General features: G+C 50.6%; 8 protein-coding genes across 8 annotated transcripts; 4 read left to right on the top strand and 4 right to left on the bottom strand.

Moving 5' to 3' along the window:
- Nucleotides 1–1,481: 1,481 nt before the first annotated feature.
- COCSADRAFT_35352 (uncharacterized protein) lies at nucleotides 1,482–2,187 on the bottom strand. The gene is made up of 2 exons (XM_007700095.1): nucleotides 1,895–2,187; nucleotides 1,482–1,838 (listed from the first exon to the last, which is right to left on the bottom strand). Exons 1-2 carry the CDS (start codon nucleotides 2,093–2,095, stop codon nucleotides 1,728–1,730), a joined length of 312 nt encoding a protein of 103 aa, XP_007698285.1. The 5' UTR covers nucleotides 2,096–2,187; the 3' UTR covers nucleotides 1,482–1,727.
- Nucleotides 2,188–2,891: 704 nt separating this feature from the next.
- Nucleotides 2,892–3,903, top strand: COCSADRAFT_303748 (uncharacterized protein). Its single transcript, XM_007700285.1, has one exon. The coding sequence runs from the start codon at nucleotides 2,986–2,988 to the stop codon at nucleotides 3,739–3,741; it is 756 nt and encodes a 251-aa protein (XP_007698475.1). The 5' UTR covers nucleotides 2,892–2,985; the 3' UTR covers nucleotides 3,742–3,903.
- A 1,714-nt stretch (nucleotides 3,904–5,617) lies between these two features.
- On the top strand, nucleotides 5,618–5,923 carry COCSADRAFT_303742 (uncharacterized protein). Its single transcript, XM_007700284.1, has one exon. The coding sequence runs from the start codon at nucleotides 5,654–5,656 to the stop codon at nucleotides 5,882–5,884; it is 231 nt and encodes a 76-aa protein (XP_007698474.1). The 5' UTR covers nucleotides 5,618–5,653; the 3' UTR covers nucleotides 5,885–5,923.
- Nucleotides 5,924–6,086: 163 nt separating this feature from the next.
- COCSADRAFT_35351 (uncharacterized protein) lies at nucleotides 6,087–8,023 on the bottom strand. Its single transcript, XM_007700094.1, has 3 exons — nucleotides 7,845–8,023; nucleotides 6,338–7,795; nucleotides 6,087–6,258 (listed from the first exon to the last, which is right to left on the bottom strand). The coding sequence occupies exons 1-2, from the start codon at nucleotides 7,926–7,928 to the stop codon at nucleotides 6,548–6,550; spliced, it is 1,332 nt and encodes a 443-aa protein (XP_007698284.1). The 5' UTR covers nucleotides 7,929–8,023; the 3' UTR covers nucleotides 6,087–6,258; nucleotides 6,338–6,547.
- A 131-nt stretch (nucleotides 8,024–8,154) lies between these two features.
- On the top strand, nucleotides 8,155–8,658 carry COCSADRAFT_303732 (uncharacterized protein). The gene is made up of 2 exons (XM_007700283.1): nucleotides 8,155–8,225; nucleotides 8,277–8,658. The coding sequence occupies exons 1-2, from the start codon at nucleotides 8,212–8,214 to the stop codon at nucleotides 8,584–8,586; spliced, it is 324 nt and encodes a 107-aa protein (XP_007698473.1). The 5' UTR covers nucleotides 8,155–8,211; the 3' UTR covers nucleotides 8,587–8,658.
- Nucleotides 8,659–8,730: 72 nt separating this feature from the next.
- On the bottom strand, nucleotides 8,731–10,945 carry COCSADRAFT_158944 (uncharacterized protein; the record flags this gene model as incomplete). Its single annotated transcript, XM_007700282.1, has 2 exons — nucleotides 8,731–10,486; nucleotides 10,533–10,945. 2 exons carry the CDS (start codon nucleotides 10,943–10,945, stop codon nucleotides 8,731–8,733), a joined length of 2,169 nt encoding a protein of 722 aa, XP_007698472.1.
- A 941-nt stretch (nucleotides 10,946–11,886) lies between these two features.
- On the top strand, nucleotides 11,887–14,585 carry COCSADRAFT_87496 (uncharacterized protein; the record flags this gene model as incomplete). Its single annotated transcript, XM_007700281.1, has 2 exons — nucleotides 11,887–13,206; nucleotides 13,257–14,585. The coding sequence occupies 2 exons, from the start codon at nucleotides 11,887–11,889 to the stop codon at nucleotides 14,583–14,585; spliced, it is 2,649 nt and encodes an 882-aa protein (XP_007698471.1).
- Nucleotides 14,586–15,181: 596 nt separating this feature from the next.
- COCSADRAFT_35348 (uncharacterized protein) lies at nucleotides 15,182–16,546 on the bottom strand. The gene is made up of 3 exons (XM_007700093.1): nucleotides 16,087–16,546; nucleotides 15,624–16,024; nucleotides 15,182–15,536 (listed from the first exon to the last, which is right to left on the bottom strand). Exons 1-3 carry the CDS (start codon nucleotides 16,469–16,471, stop codon nucleotides 15,453–15,455), a joined length of 870 nt encoding a protein of 289 aa, XP_007698283.1. The 5' UTR covers nucleotides 16,472–16,546; the 3' UTR covers nucleotides 15,182–15,452.
- Nucleotides 16,547–16,567: the final 21 nt, after the last annotated feature.

Here is a 16,567-nt window from a genome sequence, read left to right as displayed (position 1 = left end):
ATTTCAACTACCTGTTGCCAAATTTCACCAAAACCGTAATCGTTTGCCTAGAAATCCTGAGGTTCTGAAGATAACCTTGACGAAGACGATGATGAAGACGACCAAGTCATTGAGCATGGCAGCGAAGACGATGAATGGGAGTGCGATGACAGGTGGAGACAAGCTTCCTTTCTTAACAAGGAAATGATGATGCTATTTCATTGGACTGTTCCTTGTAAAGTGATGTTGGGTTTAGCAAGAATTCCTAGCCCAGTTCTATCCATGGATTCTTCTACCTTTTCTGACATTACTTTAAACTGGTGACAGCGAAACGAGTCGGAAGGTTGCAAATGCATTGATATTCTCCTTCTACATGGTTCATCAAAGCAAGATATAAGAAGAAAGGTAAAAGAAGAACTACATAAGGACAAAATCAAGGTTGTGACCAAAGAAACTAGTCCATAGCTATTCGAGTCAAACGATATCTATGTATTCGATGCATCGACTGCCCTTCAGCTTACCGAATGCTAATCGTATGATATACCTCGAGTCATTCTTAACCACTGACAAGAACCCACCTCTCTAGAGACAAACCGAGCCGAGCCGGCGCTAATTGATCATACGCGCGCTTGCGCCTGTTTCACTTGGTTCTGTTATTCCATTTGTTGCTTTCCTTTACCCTTGCATATCTTACGTCATCTTGGCTTTATCCCCAACATCACGTGATGATTACCCGACATGCATAGTAGCAATTCCAGTGTGGAAATGAAGCCATGCAATGAGGCGGTTAGTTGAGTTACATGAGCTAATTGAACCGTGCTGGGATGATGTTTGTGCTGTTGTGATGACGAAAGCGATGCACAACATTTCTCCACAAGTATGTTTCATGTTCCTGGATTGCCGTAGTTACGAGTTCTATAATTATCACTCTCCCCCTATTTTCTCGCTAGGCTTTTACACAGTAGATTGAACAATTATCCTACCGCTACAGTGGAGAATTCAAAAAGGAGGTAGTACTTTAATGTTTGCTAATGCACCCGAGCAGCACAGTGAGGTCGGGATCATCCCGTTGCTCGACACAAGGTCTCGAAAATCCAGTGCTTACTGCGGGCCTTTAGTGAAGAGAGAATATCATCGTAGTAGCTCATAGCGGTTTCAAGAAACCCCATTCTTCCTTCGTATAGACAATAAAAAATTGCATTCAGCATAAAGAAAAGCGTTATTGCTTTTCTCGCTATCTTTTACTAACTATGGAGCTCCCATTTGAGGTTCAATAATGTAAGCTATTAGAGGTAGAGTTTATCTACAGTACGTCGTGTGATCTCCATACGATGTATTTTCTCTACATGTCAAGAGATTTCAGAGAATGAGAGTACTCAACACATCACAGATAAAAAGGCCTAGTAGCTACCAGCATTTTGAGAGGTGATTATCTCGCTTGTTCATACAAACCTCACAGCTCGATACTTAACCCTAGCCATGGCTTCTGAAAGAGATATTTGGGTATAATAATGATGATATTCGAAGCGTACATATATACAACTTATCAATGCTCAACTAGCAGTAAACCTGTCATAGATGGTTCATAGATGGGAGCAACCATCCTCGTTCGTTATGTCGGTTGATAAGGACGTCATGAGCTAAATCCTTAACCGATCTTTGACTCTCCTCAAGCAATTCGATCTACCCTCCGGTATGTTGATGGTGCAAAATCGATCCAATCCCTTAGTCGTCCCTGATTATCTGACTTAAGAAGCGATAGCGCCACCGGCACCGTGCATCTTGCAGTAGTATTCCCACTCATCACCGCCCATGTGCCAGTCATAGGAGGTGCAGATGGAAATGCCACCCTTGTCTGCCTGTATGGTGTGTTAGTTATACAAACTCATGTCTTCCTTTCGTTTCTGTTTCTTACCATCTTGCAGTCAGGACACTTGTCCCATTTTTCGTTGCCAGTATTTCGCCTGAAGTACGAGTCGCAGGCCTTTTGTGTGGCGCCTTGGTTGTAGGTTGCTGCACCATTGGGCCAGTCAGCACAAATGCCACCGTAGTGGAGGTCTGCTGAAGCGACATTCAGGATGGCAGCGATGACTGGTAGAGTGATGGAGAACTTCATGATTGCGGATAACCGAAGAGATGATTGTCCTTGAAGAACTTGGACGGGTAGGAAATAAAAGTATTTATGCGAGAGCTATGTGTGTATGGGGTTGGTGATGCTCACAAGTAAAGTGCGGACGTATGGTAAATAAGTAGAAACGCTTGCTATGATGAATCTCTAGTTCTATCCGCTGTTATCGCTGTGTAGACATGATTCACGACCCCCAGTTCCCCACTGACCATCTCGGTATGATTGTGACTAACATTCCCACCCCTGGAATGGCCGCGAGGCATTACAACGACAATCCTTCCGGGATCCTGCCAAGGACAGTGATCAAGGTCATCCATTAGGATGAAGTTTTTCCGAACTGGTGCCATAGGGTAGTATTCTTAGTCGGAAACCATGACAGTTGGTAGCCCTTTCATGCACAGGGCACTGAGTGGCTGGCACGCAAGCGTGCTTCATGCGCTTCGGGCCGAACGTTGAGCTCGTGTTTGGATGAGGATCCAATCGGCAGTGTTCGGGAAAATTGGTTGCCTAGATAATCTGTTCCTGCAAGGCGAAACAGTAATTCACCGAGCATGCTCCGCATAGTGACCTGGTCCTTGCATCACAAGAACCCCTGTCACCAGAATTCATCACGAAATGACAGCTCCGGATACTGAGATTTGTCTATCTGCACGAATCAGGTTTCCTTGCAGATCAGTACTCAGACGAGTTAACCAGATCCAATGCTGCTCCCTGTAGTTTTCCACGTCTAAGATAACCATCTCAAGTTCATGATACTATAAAGTTTTGAAGCATCCGGCCCAAATTTAGAGGTTCCATAGAGCATCTACACTCGTACTTTCCATCTCTGTCCTTCTTCAGCAGGCCAACATATCGGCTATTGACTATCAATCTTCACAATGCATTTCACTCAACTCCTTACCCTCGCAGCCGGCGCCACACTGGCAGCCGCTGCTCCTGCTGCAGCTCCTGATGCTCAGCCTGCCCCCCTTGCTGTTGCAGCGGACGACATTATCCTCCATGGTAACGGTCGCATCCAAGTCATGAAGCGCTCAGAGTTTGATGAGCGATTCCCCCTCGACAAATATCCAGTTGGAATGCCAAACCAGTTCGATCCCAACTTCATCACCTACACTGGCCCAGAACTTGCAAACTTGACCAGGAGTCCTTTGTCGAAACGGGACATCTCGATCGTTATCCCTGGAAAGACGACCACGTTCACTGGCTGGGATGTCCAAGTCAGCCAGGTCGTGAAAGGTGGAATTGGCACAAAGATCAGCGTAGCAGCTGGCTACAGTATTAGTAACAGCGTTGCCGTTTCCGCCGGTGTCGATATTACACTTGTCAAAGACTTCCTCAGCACATCGATGAGTGTCATCCGAACATGGGAGACTACCAACAGTCTGACCCAGACCTTCTTCACCGATGTGCCAGAGGGCAAGTACGGTGCCTGGGTCTTCCGACCTCTCACCACGCGCTTCACTGGTAGCGTCTGGAGTGGCAAAATGGGAGATACCGGCTCTGTGAAAACATGGCAAGCGGACTCGTTCCAGTCCAAGATGTACCAGGACATGTCCTGGGTCGATGGTTACTTTGCGGCATGCTTCCAGGACAGCTTCCCTATGCCCAGATGCCAGGGAGAAGGAACCCTCTAAATGCCGAGCCTATGCTGATACATAGCTTGCAACACTCACAAAGGAAGACTGTCTGGATCAATGAGTTTTGTTCTACGAAATACGGTATGGGTCTATGAATGTATATAGTTTGTGGCATCAAACGAGGTCATCTTTAGGATCAATGGAGTTTACTATTACAACACCTTACTTTACTGAATTTTGGTGACCACTCTTTGGATATGATTCACACTCTTTTTAGAAAGACTATGCTGCTTCATTGTGCCATTAAGGTCTCAGCCCTACATATCCCTACTTGGGTTTGCTCTTGCACTTATTTGTCTATTGTCACGGGAAAATCACTTGCACTCCTCTCAATCAGTGTTGATTACTCTAAGGTTTTAATAGTGAGGTTGGATTTCATCATGTATCTAGGAGAGTGACTACCTTAGAAGAACCACGACTATGCAACAAGGCTTGTAATAATAGAGAGAAATCATAATAAACATAAAAGAGCATTCATGTCCAAGGCTAGCTAACTATAACACCACTGTTATTATCAAGGGTTTCACATTATCACGATGAACTATAAGAACTTCTAGTACTTAGTAGTACTCAGGAAAGTGTACACATAGTGTAAAAAATGCGATGAACCATCAGACTCGGAACAAGCAACAGTCTCGGAATTCTGTCTCCTCCATGTCGAAGCCACAATCTGTCCGCAGCCTGTTCGAGACTCGGTATAACGGCCCATCTTCTTCATCAAGTCCCCAACCTTCAGATCATCTGCCTGCATGCCCCTCCTTCAATCTCACGTATACATCACCCAACTTACGATACACAGGCGCTGCCCGGACACTAGTGGTCGAGATAAGACGGCGCTCAAGCTACCACGACCTGGGGCCGAGCACGGCGATGACAGTACGGCCTACCCCGTCTGAGCACTCGTATTTCCCCAGCTGCAGTGTCATCCTTGGCAAACCGAGTTATCTACATGGAACATGTCACTCCGCCCACGTGGTTGAGTAAGAAGTAGTAAGTTCATGGTGTGTCGGGCAATCGGCCAAGATGCGTGAGAAACAAAACGGTCCTGTTCTCGTGTGCACCTACTGTGGAGAACCATGTCCTAAGTGCCTAGCGGGATTATTAGGAACGTGATATAGGTCTACACAGTAGGGATGGACAGGTGGGCATGGTTGCGTTGTCTTGACCCCGGGTACCTGTGTTGTTAAAAAAAGCGGACCCGAAGTGTCGGGTTGCCGCACATATGCATTACTTACTTAGGTAGATCGATCGTGGTGGCGCTTCTTTTTTGATTGCGCAAGCAGTCAGCAAGGCACGTTGCAGCTAACATGAGCGGTGATTGGATGTGCACAGGCCAACGGGGAGCGAGAGATAGCGATAAGGGTAGAGAACGCAAGGCGGAGTGTTATGCGGAGAACAGGCTTTCCGCCATGGTGTGTTAGAGAGAGCGTGGAACCAGGTCTCCCCCTTGTTTCCCCCCTTCCCCCTTCACAGAACCATGGCGGTGGGCAGTCGGCAGGTTCTCAACCCAACTCAAACGGACCGATAAGGTAGGTAGGTTGTGCTATCCATAGCTGCCACCAGTTTCAGGTATGACTACCAGGAAGGGGATCCTGGCACCATCAGCCGGCACATTCGAGAGCCGCTGCAGAAGCCCTACGTAAATAGTAGGGAAGTACACACACTCATCAAATTCGGGTGTTGCCATGCGTTCTAGTGTGCCCGTTGGAACGTTTGCGGGTATTCCCACCCCCACCCACCGCACTTCATATACATGGAACTGCGGCAAATTGCGATCACCACATCTATTCTGCACTTGTTGCGCGTACAACAGAAGCCAAAACGGGTAAAAGCCCAGAAAAGGAAAGAATAGGATCATACCACCGAGACGCAGCGGCTGATAATACGTAAATCGGAGCGAACAAACGGCATGAGCGGTTCAACCTTCAACGACATGACTAAGTATTTGCTCGACTTTGACATTTTCACCGTCCTGATCTTCCCTTGTGCTTATTTTCTGTGGGAATTCCTGCTACTAGTAGTAGTGTCCTATGCAGTAATTCCGCCTATAGAACTGAACATATTATCCAGACCTGCGTTAGCCCTTACGGCCTTAAGGTTGATAACTAGGCGCGACAATAGTGGGCGCGCACACAACTAGCCCAAGTACGCGACTAGCGTATTTTCTCGTCGATGTCAGACGTCGGTGTGAATAAGAGCCTCCTCGTATTCAAATTAGCGGGGTTGGAATTTCTCATGTGTCGTCATGCGCCCGATTCCTTGATAGGCCTAAGTCGTTCACGCTAATAGACGCCCGATAAGAAAAGAAGAAGACGGAATAATTCACTCAATGCTAGTGATGCTGTGTAGGATGCGGAGGACTTGGAAAAGACTGGGCGTTTGTCTGGCATACAGTAGGATACGCCCTCCTGGGCCAATGGGCAGTACACGACTCGCCGACCCTTGCCCTCTTCTAGAAACATGACGTGCCATGCCCGGCAGCTTATGGCATCTCTCTGCACAAATTTTTGATCCCTTGGTACAGTTAGAATGGCCGTTTACCACGCCTTTGCGTTGGTTGAAAATTTCCAACTTATCAATTGCGATCACATACCGCTTCATGATTGGGATTGCGTGTAGCTCGTCGAGTTACGAGATTTCTTCGTTTTTTTGCCATTTATAACGTATCACTCCATGTTACGCAGCACCTTAATTTGCGTACTTCTTTCCATATTTGAATTCACCATGACTATTCAGTGCAAGTGATGTGTTCACAGTCCGAAGCAAGTCATGTCTTATCGGCCCCTTTCCCTACACTGCCCACTCATACGTACAAAGTGTCAATCCAAGGTTTGAGCGCACCAAGCCCAATGATAACAGCTTCCTCTGTCCGGATGGTCCTGCTGCCCTGTCGTGGTACTAGATTCACCCACACGTCGAACAACTGGTGTGCTGTAGATTTGTCTAGTCCTTTACTAGTCAGTTCCGGATCACTGGCGACCGCTGGTTCTATGCCCGCTTGACCGCCGAATACGATGAGTAGGTGGTTGAAGGATTCCGGAGCCCCAGAGACGGTGGAGCTAGACATGTCACCCGGGGAAACTCCACCGGTATTTGAGAGAAATGAATACACCGACTGTCCGCGCTCGGAGGTACCAATCGACATGTCGTAGCCACCAGGGTATTCGCACTCGGAGAAGACTGCACCGAGCGAGGCAGCGCGTCTTACATTGTAACCCCAATAGTAACCGCCTTCCTCACGCGGTAAACTGGCAGCACACGCCGTAGCTTCTAGACTGTCACAGTCTTGTTGTGAGAGATTAGGCCAACCCCTCGGCGCTTCTTGATTAGCAAACCTTACAGTGGTGCGCATTCCTTGCTCCACAGGCGCCTCTTTGGGTATGGGTACGCGGATTGGGTAAGGCAGACCGCACTTGACGTATGCGTAGTCTTCTCGTGCTACCTTCTTGGACTTGCTGCCGCCTGGGGGCGGTGCAGAGCCTAGAAAAACACCCTCGCGGTACTGACACCACTCGTGGCTTCTTAAATGATGAGGCATGTCCATGCTGGGGAGATTACCCACCCACTTGAGGTTTTGATGTTCCTTGAAGATGCTCAACCGCGGATCCTCTCGGTCATACCTCAGATGTGGTGGGCACTCTGCAAAAGCCAACAAATGGTACAGGAACTGATCAGGATTCTGCCATGCTTCGTCTTGTTCGGAAATGGAGTCTAGAACCTGCTGTTTCGTGCGACCTTTACGAATATACTTTTGCTCGACTACGTTGTGGTCAATGTTACTTGGGTCGTCGTCATAAACCACGATTTCGTCGACACAGTAGATGGCTGCTGCGCGCGCAATGCGTCCAACCTGGATGGTTTTGTGATCGGGCTTCTTTGCATTCAGAGTCCAGCTGCCGGGAAGAGCAATTGTCACCGTCCAGTTGCGGCCCTTGGTAGGATTGAAAACGGCAGTTGGTCTTGACGTGTCGATATCTTCAACATTTTTTTCTTGGACATCACCCTTTCTCTTCTTCATAGGGCTATCCTTGTCGCCGGGTGTCTTTCGCTTCTGCCATCGTGTCAGTCTCAAATTAATGCTGAACTTACTTTCACACTACCTTTCCATTTTCTTTCTCGTTAGATTTTGCATTTTTCGAGCGCGACTTGCTGTCGACCACAATCATATCGTGGTCGTTACCCATGCTGGCGCTGTTTGATAAATTGTTGTTTCTTCTACTCGCTTCTCTAGAAGATTGACTAGTGATAGTTTTCAGGTAATACTTGTGCTGCTAGTTGTGTAATGGCAAGTGCAAGTTAAAAGTTGGAGAATAAAAACAGACGAAGCTGTCTGGTCCTGCATTAGCGCGATCCGCGCCGATCCACCCACCACATCCCTGCTCAACATTGAGGCACCCTGCCGCTCTAGGCAACGAACATCACCTTTACCTTACTACTGTTTCTCTCTCTCTCTCGCCTCTAGCAAAAATGGAAGCTCCAAAGTACGCCTACCATCTCTGATAGTGCCACTACTCTACTGACCAATTGTCCAGGTCCTTCTTGTCGCGCACAACCAACGCACTCATCGTCTTCTTCGCCCTGTACTTTACCACCCTCTTCTCCCTCGACACCTGGGCCGCTGCACGAGGATCACCATATCGCGCGCCGGGTAGCAGCTCGTATAATAGGCCTGCGCCCGTGGCCCCATCGCGACAAAGCTACCAGGGCAGGATGCATGGTCGAGGGAATGCGGGGCCTGGAAGCAGTAGCGGTGGTGGCAGCCGAAGGGTGGCACAGGTGAAAGATTCAAGACCGCCCATCAAAATGGGAGGTTCAGCTGCCTGTGGTGCTTGCTTGATCTAATAGTCGACATGTATGGTTGCGTAAACAAAAGTCACCTACTGGCATTCATCATTTCATGGGTAACATTAGTTCAAGATTGGCAGTAAACTTTCATTGCTCCCTTTCGCGCCATGCTACTCAGTGATGCTGACGAAATAAACTATCTCATGCGCCCCTCCTTACATTTGTGCTCATAAGTGTAATCTTCTTGCCCTTCTTCTTCTTACCACCGCCCTTCTTGGGCGCTTCTTCGCCCTCAGCCAACGACAGGGCCTGTGCCTGGGCAATCATGTCCTCCTCCCCAAGCAGATCCTTCTCCCAGCCTTGCAGCCACCCGTCGTCACCATCCGCATGGTCGTGTGGGGCTAGCACGGGAGATGTCCCCGCAACGACTGCAGTGCCCCACACAGTTCGAGGAGCCGACGGACTGGTAGAGGGAGAGGCCAATGAGGCGAAGCCATCACCACGTCGTGCCGGCCAGGGCGGTGATGTCGAAGTATGGTCACCGTCTGCAGCGGGCTGTGCGTCTGTTGCACTTCCAGATGCCAGAGGCTGGAAGTCATCCGCAGAAAACCTCTCCGTGATGCTTGGCCGTCTTCTGCGTGCTGACGTGAACTCGGCATACTCAGCCTTCTCCGCGCGTTGCCGTGCCTTCTCCTCCTTTGTCTCCTTCTCGGTATGCTTCTTACGTCGCCTCTCGATTTCTGGTCGGAATCGCTCCAGAATCTCAGGGGCAACAGTATCCGTCCAGTCGCACTCGAGAAATCCAACCTCGCAGCCATATGGCAAATGTGCTAGATATTTTGTACGTTTCCGTAGTTCATCGTCTACAACATGGCCGGTAGAGACGTGCTCCACTCGCGGTAGAATTGTTGACGGGAAAGAAGCAAAATTACCAAAGGCGGCCTTTAAAATGCGAATGTCTAATGGTGACAGATAATAATGAAGTAGCGCTTGGTAGAAGAAATACTCGGATGGCGTTTTGTGGTGCTCATGGTGTTGTCGGTTACGCAGCTCAGCGAGAGTCAAAGACATGCTATGACTGGTGGCAGATGAATGCGACGAAACAGACATGGCCCGATCTTTGGTACTCGAAGATTCGGGTGCGGGTTGCGGTGGTGTGTAATCTTGGCCAGACTTGGAAGCGTTCTGGATGTGATACATGTCTGGTGCGGCTCCCTCGTCATCAAAGACAATTGGAGCTCTTTTCGTCTTGGGTTCTGTAGGCTTGACAGGCTCTTCAGGAGGGTTTCCGATGCCCTTGAATTTCTCCTTGAGCTCTCGAATGTTTCGTATTGCCTTCTTTGTCCATTCCATGCTGTCTTCAGCAAACATGACCTCGTCTTCTTTGCCCTGCTGCTCGAGTTTAACGATTTCCTGATCCAACTGTTCGAGCATGTAGTCCTCCCCACCTCGCATGACACGAGCATAGTCTGTTACCTCTGCCGCATGGCACCAGGGTATGTCCTGGTCCTTAGGCAGAGCATCGGCGCCGTCGCGTGGCATGGCTAATGTACTTCCAGCTGACCTCACCACCAAGCGCAGGACAACATCGCCTCCCTCTCGTGGAGCCTCGCCCTCTTGCCCAGTGTACCAGCGGACAGGTCGTGTTTCGGAGGCATAGATGGTGTCGAAGCATAGTGGGCATTTTTTAGATCGCGCCTTCTTCTCTGGTGCTTTTCCGTCGTCTTCAGAATGCATGTAGCGGATGAGGCAGGGGAGACAGAAGATGTGACCGCATCTGGCCATCCTCGGGGCTACTGGCATCCCGAGGCAGATGGGACAAGACGCTTCCTGGGAGATTTCGGATGCCAATATTTGCAGGACATTATTCCAGTCCAGGTGGATATCGGCATCAACGCTCTGAGCGCGATAGTCGCCGCGAGGATCGACGATGAAGCGGTAGTTGGCGTGCACATATCTCGGGTGGGTTAGCGAAGGTAGGTCGGGATGAGAAGAGCACTTACCGGGCTTTGTCGACGGCGTGGTAACCAGACCCGAGGCCCCATGTGGGATTGCGCCGGTAGTTCCTTCCGTAGCCGTGCGACTGGTGGTGGTTGGACGGGCGTGGGGGAAGGCTAAAGTTCATGAGGTGGGTGATGGACGTTTGGCCCTTCCTGTTGCTGAAGGGGCGCATGGCGAGTGATTCAGCAATGGCATCCTCATCCGTCTGGCGGAAGCGCTTGGAGCCTTTGTGCTGCTTCTTCTGCTGCTGGCTGTTGCGAGGCGTGGGCGAGGACCGCGCCGACGTTCCGCTGCCCCGCGGCTGCGCAAAGAAGCTACTGGTGCTGATGGAGGGGGCCTGGTTCTGGGCGGGAGAGACGGGTCCAGTGGATGCAGAGGCCTTGGACGAGGACGGGGCGGGTGGGTTGCTAGACATGACTCCCAGCTAAGGGCTCACGATAGCGCAACAGCACCAGCACCAGCACCAGCGACGACGAAGACGACGATGATGACGTTAGTGAAGGACCGGGGAAAAATGAAGGACCGAAGATGGGAGGGAGCGAGAGAACAGTGGGGGCGATAGCGGGTGGTGGATGTATATATGGATGGTTTGCGGAAAGTCAGGGTCCCCAAGAGGGTGCGTGGTCGGGGACAAGAGGCAGAAGGTAGGGTGGCGGATGGCGGCGACTTGGGTTGATGACGCTGGGGGCCGTCACGTTATCAGCCGGCCACTCGCCTTTGCATCGTGGAGCTGCTGCAGCGCCGGGCAGCCATTGACTGTTTCTTCCCGTGGCACTCTGCGTCTGTCCAAACATTTAGAGGCGCACGTCTCTTGTTGCGTCTGATCCAAAGCTGCTGTCATCCGGTACCATTGGCCTTGTTGGTCTGCGTGCTTCTCCTCTCTACCATCCCATCCCATCCCTCTCTCTGCTCTGCCCAGGGTCTCCGGCCTCCGCACAGACTGCAACCAACGCCCTTCCGCAGAGCGACTCTTTGACTCGGTTCGAGCTTCTTCCATTGCCGCCAGGCCCAACACCACGCCGCCGCCCTCTCCATCCATCCCAACCTCTCTCCCTCTTTGTCGCGGGCAGCCTCTGCTGCGCTCATGTCGTCCTGATACGATGACCCCGCGATCGTCGACGAGCCCATCCGCACCGCATTCCTCGCCTACGCCAGTCGCGCGACGCCGTTCCGCATCCGAATAAATATCCTCCACCACCCTGCGCGCCTTGCTCACACCCGCTCCCGCTTCCCCATCGCCTTCGCCCCCGCCAATCTCTCCCGCCCCGTTGCCTCACAAGTTGGCCGCTTGCTCCCTAGCCGGCGCCGACTGTCGAGGCAACACCGCGCCCAGCCCTCATGATGCCCGGCCCTTATATGCCTGGGAGGAGGCAGGCCGAGCAGCAGTACTACCACCACCACATCCCCCCACAGACACACTCGCCCGTCCACCATAACCCCTATGCCGCGCCCTACCACCATCTTCAGCAGTATGGCCCGCCTCACGGCTATCCACAGCACATGCAGCCCATGCAGCAATGGTACCCCTACCAGCAACCCCCGCCGCCGCCTCAATATGCCATGCCTCCGCGCCAGTTCCAGCCTCAGCCGCATGCCTCGCCCGTTGTAGTCTCGTCGCATCTGCACATGGTCCCGCCAGTCAACCGTGCCATGGGCCAGACGCCTCCCATTGTCCATTCACGCACCCCGCCTGTCCCCCGCATTCCTACCCCCCAGCAGGCGCCTTCAATCCCCTCGGTGCAGCCCCACGTATATATGCCATCTTCTTCGACGCCCCAGCCAACTCCTACTGTCGATAGCCCGCCGCCCGCTGTTGAGTCAAAGCCCACGCCACCGGCTCCGTCCACCCCACAATCCATCACGTTTAAGCCGTTCTATCCGCCTCTGCCCTGGCTTTCTGTGCCAGAATCAGACTTTCCAGTGCGCGCCTCGCGTGGAAAGAGACGGCGAAGGGCCCCGGTATCCACAGAAGAGCAATCTTTGGCTTTGCCCTCACGCGACCAGGCTGTCGAGGAAGATGCCTCGAACGAGACTGAGCAAGACACAGAAGGTGACAGGACCCCCACGGAAGAACCAGAGGAATCTCAGGCATCCACAATTGCCGGTCCATCTGATGCTGAAGTCGACACCCCCTCCACCTCACACCCACCTTCAGAAGTCGATCTAGCCCAGTCTACAACTCCATCTACTGCTACACCATCAGGTTCACAACAGGCTGCCCCCGTCACGGCTGCTGCCAAAAAGCATGCCCGCAACCCTACCATACCTGCCGTACCCCGCGTCCCGATCAAGCCCGCAAAGGCGTCCAGTGCAGCTTCCACCACGCAGCAGTCCATCAAGTCGCCAGCTGCGGCTCAACCAGAGTTGTCGCAAATCGATGATGCTGCAACAGCCTCAACGACTGAGGAAGCCGCGCCTAATGCCGAAGGAAAACCCAAACCAGCTGCGCCAAAATCATGGGCAGAGCTACTGAGGGCAAAGAATGCTACCAAAGCAGCCCAGCCTATTGCGCCACCAGCCACCACCCCTGCGCCAGTTACCAATGGACCTGTTGTGCAAAAAAGCAACACTCTCGCGGATGTCTTGGCATCCTTCTCAGTTGATTCGGAAAAGAAGGTCTCTTTCATTGAACCGCGTGGTCTCGTTAACTCGGGCAATCTTTGTTACATGAACTCGGTATGTCTTGATTATTTGCCATTGCATAAAATTTTCTAACCTGAGAGTAGATTCTTCAAGTCCTTCTTTTCTGCGTTCCGTTCTACGATTTCCTCGACCAGGTCGCCAAACGCGCTGTGCACAGTTTCAAATCTGAGACCCCTCTCATAGATGCTATGATTATGTTCCTGCGAGACTTCAAGCTCATTGATTCTGCGGCTACTGTTGAACAGCTACGTCTACGACTGAAAAGCAACGACATTGAGCAGTATGGCGATCCTTTGGCTCCGGAATATGTATACGACGTCATCAAGCGTCTGCCCCGCTTCGATAACATGAAGAGAGGCCAGCAAGAAGACGCCGAAGAATTTTTGGGTTTCCTACTTGCTGGACTGCATGACGAATGTGTCCAAATAATTAAGAGTGGAAAGCAGAGCCAACCAGCAGGCGCAGTCACATCGGAAAACAGCGAACAAACAGGCTCCGTGGATGGTGGCTGGGAAGAGGTCGGCCACAAGCAAAGGACAGCCGTCACTCAGAATTCGGGAGCTATTGACATCGAGAGCCCCATCACTAAGATATTCGGTGGCAAACTTCGCTCTGAGTACAAGAGGCCAGGCGAGAAAGCTTCAGTTACGCTTGAGCCCTACCAACCGCTCCAACTCGACATTGGCGAACCAAACATCAACAACATTTCTGATGCTCTCAAAAACCTTACACGTCTAGAAACACTAGACGGCGCCGCTCGCGGTGCCAAAGCATCGACAAAGCAAGTACACATCGAGTCTCTACCACCAGTGTTGATACTTCATCTGAAGCGTTTCCACTACGATGAAAAGGGGCCCCAGAAGATTTGGAAGAAGATTGGCTATCCGCTTGAGCTGGAACTACCCAAGGAAGTGTTCCCGCCACACAAGCGAGGAAGCTACCAGGTCCAAGGCGGCTTCCCTCGGTACAGACTTACTGGTGTTGTCTACCACCATGGTAAGAACGCTAGCGGTGGCCATTACACAGTTGACCTTCGACGCCAAGAAGGAAAGGAGTGGATTCGAATGGATGACACCATCATCCGTCGCATCCGCGCCGAGGAAGTGGCCGAGGGTGGCGCAGAAGAAGACCCCAAGGTCTTAGCTGCTGCCCTCGAGCAGCACAAGTCCGACGCTGGGAAGAGCAGGAACTTCTTTGCCCAGATCGACATGGACGAGGAGGAGCCTGACAAAGGTGGCTGGAACCAGGTGAATGGATCTGAGAAGCAGAAGGATGGCAACAAGAAGTGGAGTGGTATTGTTAACGGCGCAGCAACACCTAGTTCCGCGGGTAAGAGGACACCGCTGCTTAAAGAAAATGTGCGCGACAACAAGGTGGCGTATATCTTGTTCTACCAGCGCATCGAAACCTGAGACCAGGGAGGAACTTTGTATGTGCGCGGGAAGGAAAGAGTTCAACACGATATGATTTCAAGAAAGTCATCTTGTAATGACATTGAGAAGAAAAAAATTTAAAAATTAATAGACGAAGACGAAGAAGAGAAGGAGGAGGAGGAGGAAGAGGAGGAAGAGGAGGAAGAGGAAAAAGGAGTAGGAGCAGGGGAAGCCAGGTGTGGATGGTCATGACCCAAGCCATGAAAAGTCACGACTACCAGTATCGCTTTGGTGCGATGTATAAAAGAGAGGGAGAAAAAGTATTTCGTGTCGGTTGATACCCGCGTGGGTGTTGGGGATAGCACGAATGATGACGATAAAACTTCATACTTGCTTGGTTTAGTGTGTGTGTGTGTGTGTGTGTGTGTGTTTTGATGTGATGATGTTTGTGTGATTAATCCGCTGTTGCATGTTACTCGAATAAATCTAATGTTGATTGATTATTGTAGTATGTAAGGAGTGTAAAGGTAAAAAAACATCAGGTTTATTGAGCATGTTTCCCATTACATTTCTAACCTCTAGCCGTTGCCAAATTGGCACTTGGCTCAAACACTTGACTGGTACTATCGTCATAACTCCCTTATATCACCCGCATAATGGGTTCTTAGGTCTACAAGAAACCAAGGTGAACCGCATACCTTGCGAGGCTTAAATCCTTTGTGTCCATACTCCGTGGCGAAAATGTCCGTCCATCGACTTGTCTTAGTTTGCAAAAGTGCAGACCTCTGTATATAATATGTAACTATATAGTTAGTTATATATGTATATATATCCATTCTAGTAGACTGATGCAGGAGCAGCGGCAAGTCAAGATTCTGATCCAAAATCCGTCTTGTTCGTGTCTTATTATTTGGACAGCGTGACACTTGGAGAAGGCGGTCGATGTGGAGAATGGTGGGGGAGGGATAGGAACATCTTTGCGCCCATGATCTTTTAAATGTACGTCAGCATTTTATAGCCGGATCCAAAGGGACTGTCTGTTCTTGTGTGCTTGGTGGTGAGGAAAAGAAAAGTTACCTCTTGCATCATTGATGAAAATGGAGCTGCTTCTAATAGCTCTTGGAGTGTCTCTTCAGCATGCTTCTTTGGCGCAAATGTGGGTGGAAGTTGGAGTCCCGGACTGTGGGTTAGCTCTCTGTTGGTATCTGGGGCGGCTAGCTCGTCTGGATCTGGTGTTATGGTCATGCCGTCAAGATCGATTACCGTCGTTGTGGATTGATTGATCACGGTCGGGCCATTAGGGGAAGGTGATGGCTGAAAAAAGTCTGTCTGGTCAGGGAATTCCGGTTGGTCAAACCACTTCTGCTCATCTTCAGAAGTCGTACGTTCGATGGAAGTTGACTGGTTCATATCAGGAAGTGGCGACGGCTGCGGGTCACGATCAATAGAAGTGGTAGGCGGCTCAGGTAGATTGTGGCCTACCATATCGTATGAGCGGTCGTATCGAACTATCAAAGGTGAGGGATAGAGACATACATACCGACTGCTGCTACTGTTGGCGAATAGTTTGCGTCTTCCGTGCCAGGGCCAGGTTTGGCTGGCAGGATGTCTTGCGAAACCACATTGATTCCAACAAGGCTCTTCACGCTCTCGATGGTGTGCTTGAGCTGCTCATTCTCTGCTCGTAAGGCATCAATCTCAGACAAGAGAGTAGCTGTTGTGTCATTACGATCCTTGTTCCGTAATATCTCTATTGTGCGCTCAAGCTTAGCAATGTGTATCTTAGTCTTCTCTCGAAGGGACCTTTGAGCCTGGCGGTCAACGGCGCGTTTTCTTTCTCGACATTCCTGTTCAGATGCGGGCCTATTTCGCTTCTGTGTAATGTATATTTGGGTTGGAGCAGCGTTTTTTGGCTCATGGTCCATCATGACAACAGTTTTGTAGTGTGGAGATAAGACAATGTATTCTCAATCACGTCACGTAGTAGCAATACGGGTCCAAAAACATAGAGTAAATGTACA

Source organism: Bipolaris sorokiniana, assembly GCF_000338995.1.
Source record: "Bipolaris sorokiniana ND90Pr unplaced genomic scaffold COCSAscaffold_5, whole genome shotgun sequence".
Taxonomy (NCBI): domain Eukaryota; kingdom Fungi; phylum Ascomycota; class Dothideomycetes; order Pleosporales; family Pleosporaceae; genus Bipolaris; species Bipolaris sorokiniana.
Note: the sequence above shows the minus strand (reverse complement) of the source record. Positions and strands in the feature narration are given on the sequence as shown.

What these genes read in the sequence shown, in the direction of transcription:
- COCSADRAFT_303742 (XM_007700284.1), top strand. Translation starts at nt 5,654, where the DNA reads ATGAGCGGTTCAACCTTCAACGACATGACTAAGTATTTGCTCGACTTT.
- COCSADRAFT_35351 (XM_007700094.1), bottom strand. Translation starts at nt 7,928, where the DNA reads ATGGGTAACGACCACGATATGATTGTGGTCGACAGCAAGTCGCGCTCG. An exon ending in ACGAGAAAGAAAATGGAAAG is followed by an intron (nt 7,796 to 7,844) that starts GTAGTGTGAAAG and finishes ACACGATGGCAG; the next exon opens with AAGCGAAAGACACCCGGCGA.
- COCSADRAFT_303748 (XM_007700285.1), top strand. Translation starts at nt 2,986, where the DNA reads ATGCATTTCACTCAACTCCTTACCCTCGCAGCCGGCGCCACACTGGCA.
- COCSADRAFT_35352 (XM_007700095.1), bottom strand. Translation starts at nt 2,095, where the DNA reads ATGAAGTTCTCCATCACTCTACCAGTCATCGCTGCCATCCTGAATGTC. An exon ending in AGTGTCCTGACTGCAAGATG is followed by an intron (nt 1,839 to 1,894) that starts GTAAGAAACAGA and finishes CACACCATACAG; the next exon opens with GCAGACAAGGGTGGCATTTC.
- COCSADRAFT_35348 (XM_007700093.1), bottom strand. Translation starts at nt 16,471, where the DNA reads ATGGACCATGAGCCAAAAAACGCTGCTCCAACCCAAATATACATTACA. An exon ending in GCCAACAGTAGCAGCAGTCG is followed by an intron (nt 16,025 to 16,086) that starts GTATGTATGTCT and finishes ACGATATGGTAG; the next exon opens with GCCACAATCTACCTGAGCCG. An exon ending in TTTCATCAATGATGCAAGAG is followed by an intron (nt 15,537 to 15,623) that starts GTAACTTTTCTT and finishes TACATTTAAAAG; the next exon opens with ATCATGGGCGCAAAGATGTT.